Below are 7,106 nucleotides of genomic sequence, written 5' to 3'. Positions count from 1 at the left end.
GTGGTTTTGCTCAAACAGGTGTTCAAATGAATGAATCAATAATTGTCACAAATATTATTTCAATTGTAGTACTGAAGACAAGAAAAAACACTCAAGCGTCCCATTTAATCAGACTTCTCTTGGTACTGGCCAAACTACTGATAAAATGCAAATGTTTTCATAAGATTTTGGTGCAAATCATCTTTACTAGAATTAAACTCTTGGGCTACTCCTCCCACGTCCAGCAGCTCCTCCCCAGAATCCCAGCGACAGTCTGCTCACACCAGCTTACCTCTCCATCTCAACACTTCGCCTGGTCGACAGACAGGACGCTTCATCTCACGCTCCGGGAATGGGATCTCTACTAGGTGAAAAGAAAAACTACCAGTTCTTTCGAGTCTACGCTCTACAGAAGTTACTTTTCAAACTGCAGGGATAGTTGTTACTGCAGGGTGCAGGGTGACGGCAACAACGAGCCACTGGCCAATGAGCTCCAAGACGCGCAAGACGTTGTCAGATTGTTAGGCTGTTTCAGACGCTAGGAATCCGCACATAATCATAAAGTAGGGTCTACTTAGTTTGGATTTTAAGATACAATTGTATACCAAATTTATTTGAACCGAGGCGTAAGCAAAGGATGTGTGCGTAAAGTTGGAGCTGTTGCGCACGGCTCAAAGATAGTTCTACGGATCAGCCAATGCAAGAAAGTGCGGAAGACTACAGTTTTGTTAACCTTTAAAATCAGCGAGTGTTAATACATTGGCAGCCATGGCAAAGTGGTTCAGAGATTTCCCAATTAACCTGAAGAACGGAAATGAGAGGGTCCGCTCGGCATCTGAATCTGGTCCACAAACCCGAACCAAACCTTCGTTTTCACGAGATAGCTTGAAAGGAAATCAGCGTAAAGATGGAGGTGTAGGGGGACTGTTGGCTGGGAGAAACAGGAAAAATTCGGCTACAGAATTGGGTCGTAACAACGCTGGTTCTGGTGGGACGGTCTGGGATAGCCTCACATCTGGAAAAGGTCGTAAGAACTCCAAGATCGAGACTGGGCCATCAGACGAGACCCGCCAGGTCAGGACCTCTAGTTTGGCTCAAGCGTACATCAGCAGGATGATCAAAGTGGACAAACAAGACAAGACCCCCAAACGCAATGGGACAAGTGAACAGAAGCAGGCGGAGAACGAAAAAGGGAGACCTGACATTAAAACAACGGTGAGTAACATGGCCAACCACATCTAATGCAATCAAGAGCTTTTTAATCTTTTTATTTCATTAAACACTGAAGTGAAAGAAAGTATAGCAGTATCCAGGTAAAATGCCTAAACTGTACATTACGAAAAAAACCTTATTGTGGACTTGAGGTCAGTGCTTTTCTTTGTGCTTCCTCACCCCATCTCAGTGCATAACCCTGTATTCAGTTTCCATCACTCTCAAAAGGACACAATGCAGTTTCACTACATTGTGTCACATCAAACGGGTGAACACAAAGCACTGACCTCTTTGCACAAGTATTTCCGCCTGTCCCTCCATTACTTGTCACTCAGTCATGGACACCAGCACTGTAGTGCATCAGATCCCTCTCCTGTCTGCTCTGTTGTCTCTGGGAAAATGTAACAGCTGAAAAGGTGGCAGGTCAGCATTGCATTGTGCTTTTCTGGTTTTCAGCTGATTATCCTGGAGGACTACGCTGATCCGTTTGATGCAGAGAAAACCAAGGAGCAGAGGGAGGCCGAGAGAGCAGGAGTGAATGATGGGTACATGGAACCTTATGATGCCCAGGTCATCATCACAGGTGAGTGCCCGATCATATCAGGAAAGTCACTTACATTACAGAAGCTGGCATCATGACTGCACAATTTTCAAGCCAGTATTTCTTGGCTTTCCAAATAGTTGTTTTCTCACAGTTTGGAAAGAAAATATGTCCAAAGAAAACCTAAACTGCAAATTTTAATTGAATGTGCTGTAAAAAGTTAAACATATCTTTAAAAAAAGCAGGAGCAGAACCGCATTTGGAGATATTCAGTTCAAAAAGTAACCTTCAAACTGCGTATGATGCTGCCAAGTCAGTGGTCACCTGTTACTCGCCTTTGCTTCTTAGCACTCACTTTATCACATTCTCACTGTAGATTATCATTTTAAAGGGACTGAGATCTAAACTGGATCCTCGGTCCCTCCGCTGACTTCCCTCCCCACTGGCGGTTGCTACAGTAACAGTGTTGTGCAGGGACAATGGGTGCAGCTTCCTCTTCCAGCTTCCTGTCTCCTGCCTCTGTTTCCTTTGCCCCATTCTCTTGATAGGACATTGGCCCTTATGCCTCCCCAACACACACACACACACACACACACACACACACACACACACACACACATACGGATACGGACACGTACACCTAATACTTTATGGTCCCCTGTGTGTGACAAGAATCGACAGACTCCCCCTCTTCCCTAAACCCCAGAGGTCCCCCCCGCTTAGTCTCACCCAATCATTTCCCAGCAGTCAGGAAGTGGCCCGGTCACTCAGCCAATCAGCGTCTGTGTTGACCTTTTCTTCCTGGAACTCCATTGTTTGGTCACACAATAGTGCAGACACACAGGCTACCTGTCGGACAGCAGAGAAACACAAGTGAAATTCCCCAAAAGCAAAGCAAACAAAAGAGGTGTACAAAGAGCAAACATCCAAAAGAAAAAAAAATTACAGTACATTACCATGGAGTTTTGCTGACTGTGTGAAACCAGCTGATAGACAGGTTTCAAAATATTAGGTGAATGAAAATGTTTGATAAGAAAGTATTAAATATTGTATATGGATGGTTTTGACATGATGCTTTTTGTTGTGAAATCTAGCTGATATATAACAAATGAGATGTGTTAGTTTTAAAAGAAGTGTGCAGTGAACAGTTATTTCCAGAGTTTCTTTTACCTGCAACTTTTTATTCCTCTTTTGGTGGTGAAAATTAATTTTTTAAGGCACATCTGTGAGTTGAAGAATTCATTTATAAAACATGTTTTATAAGTATATTTAAATCAGTTAAACCTGATTGATGCATGGTAACGTCTATTATTTGTCTTAAGCTGTTATCTCCGATATTTAGTATGTACATGTAATTATTAGTCTCACAGCTGATAAGTAGCTAATCACATGTTTATTCTGCTGTAGAGGTCCGCAGACGTGGTTCCAAAGACCTCCTGAAAGTGTGTGTTCTGTTGGACCGAGGCCAGAGAGAGGCGAAGGGAGAGGAGGGAATACCCACCCCGCCGAACATCTATGACACGCCCTACGAAGGCGGACTGGAGGGCGACAGCGAGGGGGTGTGGATCCCTGTCACGAGACCAGAGTCTGATGTCCGTCCAGCTGGGGAGTATGAACTGCCCTGGGAGTGGAGAAAGGAGGACATTGTCAGAGCATTGTCAGGTAGAGAAAAGGGACGATGGGCAGGGTGGGGGTTTAGGGCGTGGAGGAAGGATGCCAAGAGCTGTATTTGTACAGCACACACACCACAACAATTTTGTGTTTGCTTTAGAGAGGAAACAAAACAATCCTTCTGAATTAATTTCCAGAGATGTGTTTACTTTGGTGTCTCTGCCATGTTTTGATAGGATTTTATTATGAAAGGTGGATATTGTCTCTCCTGCTTCCTACAGCTCAGTTTGAGGCGGTGGACTGTTCTCCCAGTAAAGACAACGGTTCGACCTCCGGCCGCCAGCAGCACCAGCAGCACCAGCAGCAGCAGCAGCAACACACCCTGAGGCAGAAGAACTGGAATAATAAAACACTAGTCCCTTCTTCTCCATCATCCTCCTCTTCCTCCTCCTCCTTCCCGTCCTCTCCTATTCTTAAACTCTCCCCTCTCACACCACCTTCTCCTTCCTTTCCCACTCTCAAGTCACCCTGCTCCAGCCCAAATAAACTTTCCCCTCCTTCTCCTACCTCCCCCTGTGCCCCGCTGGATGGGGAGACGCCAAAAATGGACCCCAGCCTGCCACTGGATAAGCAGAGGTAAGAAAGGAGGTGACATACTTATCTGTCCTATTGATATTGATAAAGTTAGGGAGTAAGCTTGGTATAAACAGAGCGAGTCCTGGGTTCCTGTCACCCCCACATACTGAGATGGACTACAGCTCCCACTGCCACAGCCTTGATCAGGATTAGTGGATGGAAGGAATCAAACAATTAAGATGAGCGTTGAGACATTTGGCTGCCTCAAGTAAATGCCTGTCTGTCGCGACCCATAAATTATGCAGAGTAAAGTGCAACTTTTGCCGAGAACAGCGCCCTCTTCAGTTTTAGCTGAAATAAAGCAGTCAAGAAAAATTCCCTTAAACATCTGCCCCGATGAGTCTCATCTGTTCTTGGACAGATTCTGACATATTATAAAGAGGCCACAGCAATTACAAACTGGCAATTACATCAGGAGCAGAGGCCCGCAGCCACCCTCCTAGGCGCAGAACGTTCTTCAAATGCTGGGTTGATGGGTACGACCTCGAGGTGAGGCCTGATTGAAAATGCAGAAACCGCATATTAAGCATTCCTTCCTCATCTTATTACTCACGGCCTCTCTTTTCAGATGGGGCTTGATGCTGGGGAACACACCCAGAGTCTATTAGCATTTGTTCCTCTTGTGTTGTGTCAGTGTGGATTGCCTCCTGGCATCAGCGCCTCATGCAGCCTGTTTATATATGGCTTTTGCCAGTAGCTACTGTCAGCACCACCTTGCGTCCTAACAGGCCTCACTTGACACTCCACAAAACCGCATACATTTTGTTTGTTCATTTTACATACAGCGTTGCCCGCTCAAGTTCACCTTTGACATTCTTACTCTGTCTGCAATATATTATACAGTACCTGTCAGTCCAATTTACAGCTACTGCAACTTGTTGTTGTCCTGTTTCCTTCCTCGTGTCATTGTCTTTTTAGCTCTATCTCGATGCATCACATATCATTAACTTGACATCTGACTTAACTCCATATGTCACTACGCTATATGTCAGTGATCTGCTGTCTCTCTTTCTCTCTCTGCACCCCCCCACCCTGCCCCTCTCCCTCCCGCTCGCCCCCCCCCAAGCTGGTACCATGGCAGTGTGAGTCGGCAGCAGGCTGAGGCTCAGCTGCAGCGCTGCAGGGAAGCCAGCTTCTTGGTGAGAGACAGCGAATCAGGAACCAGCAAATACTCCATTGCTCTGAAGTGAGTGCACAGATCCGTATGCAGTGCATGCACACTATATGACACAATGGACTATATGATTTATTGGACTTTTTTTTCTCACACAATCATTTCCCTGTGTTCAACTGTGTTCCAAAGGTGACAATGGCAAATATGATGCTTTAAAATCAAATGCATTTATATGTACCTCATGTTTCCTGTCTGCTGACTCTACGGCCTTGACAATCAACACTGGCATGGCACATTTAGACCATCTCTCCTAGTGTATTTTAAAGCCTAAATACGAGTGCACACATCTTCCAATAAATACAAGCAGGCACGCTGATTTTGAATCTTCACCAGTTTACACTGATCTTAGCTATTTTTGAGGCATCCCCACCACTGGATCAGTAACTTCTAAGCTATTAATGCTTGTCAATGTGTGTCATTCATAGAGCAGACACTTCCAACAAGCGTGCCAGGAACAGGTTCTCTAGGATAAAGGCTGAAATCCTGTGGTGCCATTGTGTGTGAGTGTGTGTGTTCATCCGCCTGAGTGCACATTTGTTGTACGCTGCTCATTCATTTGAGAGTCCACATCATTAACCCCATTTACACATCCACTGAACTCGGAAAAGGCACAGGCTCATTTGTGGAGAGATAATGTTTCCATTGTCCATTATCTGTGGTTCTCTTCTGCGTGATTTCCTCATCTGACAATATGGATATCCAATAGGTATGTATTTTATTTTGTGTCTTTTTCTGTGTCTTCTTCCACTAGGACCAGTCAGAGTTGTGTGCACATCATTGTGGCCCAGACTAAGGGCAGTAAGGGCTTGGGCTACACGCTGGATCAGAGTAGCTGCGTCTTCTCCAATATCCCCGAGCTGGTCTACCACTACTGCACACACAGACTGCCTTTCACTGGAGCAGAGCACATGACCCTGCAGCATCCTGTGCCCAGGCAACACTGAAGATGAGCGAAGGACGGATAAACACGCACAGACTCATGCGTGACACACTTAGACACAAATGCACAGAGACTCGAGTGTACACACATAATACGAAGATATGCTGCTTTGGATTGTCTTGTGTACTATTAGTTCATATGTTTGTGTCGCCTCCATGCACTACCTAGTGGTCAGATTCAGACACTGCAATGGATCTGTCACATTGTTATTGTGCTGACCGTTTTCAATCTAAAGTCAACAAAGACACAGACACACTTGGATTGATTTCTGTAATACCTGAAATGATACACACGGGCCACTGCATTTACTTTAACTAATTTGATATTTGAAGTAGGCTTCGAATGAGGCTCATAATTTTCTTATGAGATGCCCTTACACAAAGGTGCTGACATCATTAATTACGGGATGCCATCGCCGTGCCTTCCAGTTAAGCTCGACCTGTAAGATCAATACACCTGATTGGAGTATATTTACTCATCCATCTGACATGTCATTCAGCGCATTGATCTGTCCTGAAAATCGGACTCATTTGCCAACCACTCTGTCTATCAAGAGAAAGAGGTTTATTGATTAGATGATTAGAGCTAGTGTAGTGGGAGGGGTCTTGTAACATTACAGCGTAGCCAGTCAGCAAATTTTTTTGAGCGCTAATAGATTTGTGAATGTGAGGCTCATTTTCACTGCAGTTTAAATATACGACTGAAAAGTTATCTTACTTTATTGGGAATGAAATGTTTAACCTAAAAATATACCTATGCATAAATGCTACATGTATGAAGTGGTTGTTGGATATTGTCAGATTTTTTTTTTTCTTTAATGTCAATCTCACAGTGTTGTGAGCTGTATAATTGTTGTTGTAAAACATTTATTCAGAAAATAAAGTACAAGTCATTTTCAAAAAACAGTGTTATTCATGGACACGCCGGCAGCGAAATAAAGGCATGGTTCAAGGAAAAAGGCAAAGTAACGGAGATGAGAAGCTAACCAGAGAAACTCTGTTGGCTTTTCTTTT

At 44.4% G+C, this 7,106-nt stretch overlaps 1 protein-coding gene across 1 annotated transcript; it reads left to right on the top strand.

Moving 5' to 3' along the window:
- Positions 1 to 271: 271 nt before the first annotated feature.
- Positions 272 to 6,993, top strand: she (Src homology 2 domain containing E). The gene is made up of 6 exons (XM_084557032.1): positions 272 to 1,194; positions 1,648 to 1,774; positions 3,140 to 3,394; positions 3,625 to 3,979; positions 5,046 to 5,165; positions 5,905 to 6,993. Exons 1-6 carry the CDS (start codon positions 748 to 750, stop codon positions 6,095 to 6,097), a joined length of 1,497 nt encoding a protein of 498 aa, XP_084413158.1. The 5' UTR covers positions 272 to 747; the 3' UTR covers positions 6,098 to 6,993.
- Positions 6,994 to 7,106: the final 113 nt, after the last annotated feature.

The sequence above is a fragment of the Chelon labrosus genome, assembly GCF_963514085.1.
Source record: "Chelon labrosus genome assembly, chromosome: 12".
NCBI classification, from domain to species: domain Eukaryota; kingdom Metazoa; phylum Chordata; class Actinopteri; order Mugiliformes; family Mugilidae; genus Chelon; species Chelon labrosus.
Note: the sequence above shows the minus strand (reverse complement) of the source record. Positions and strands in the feature narration are given on the sequence as shown.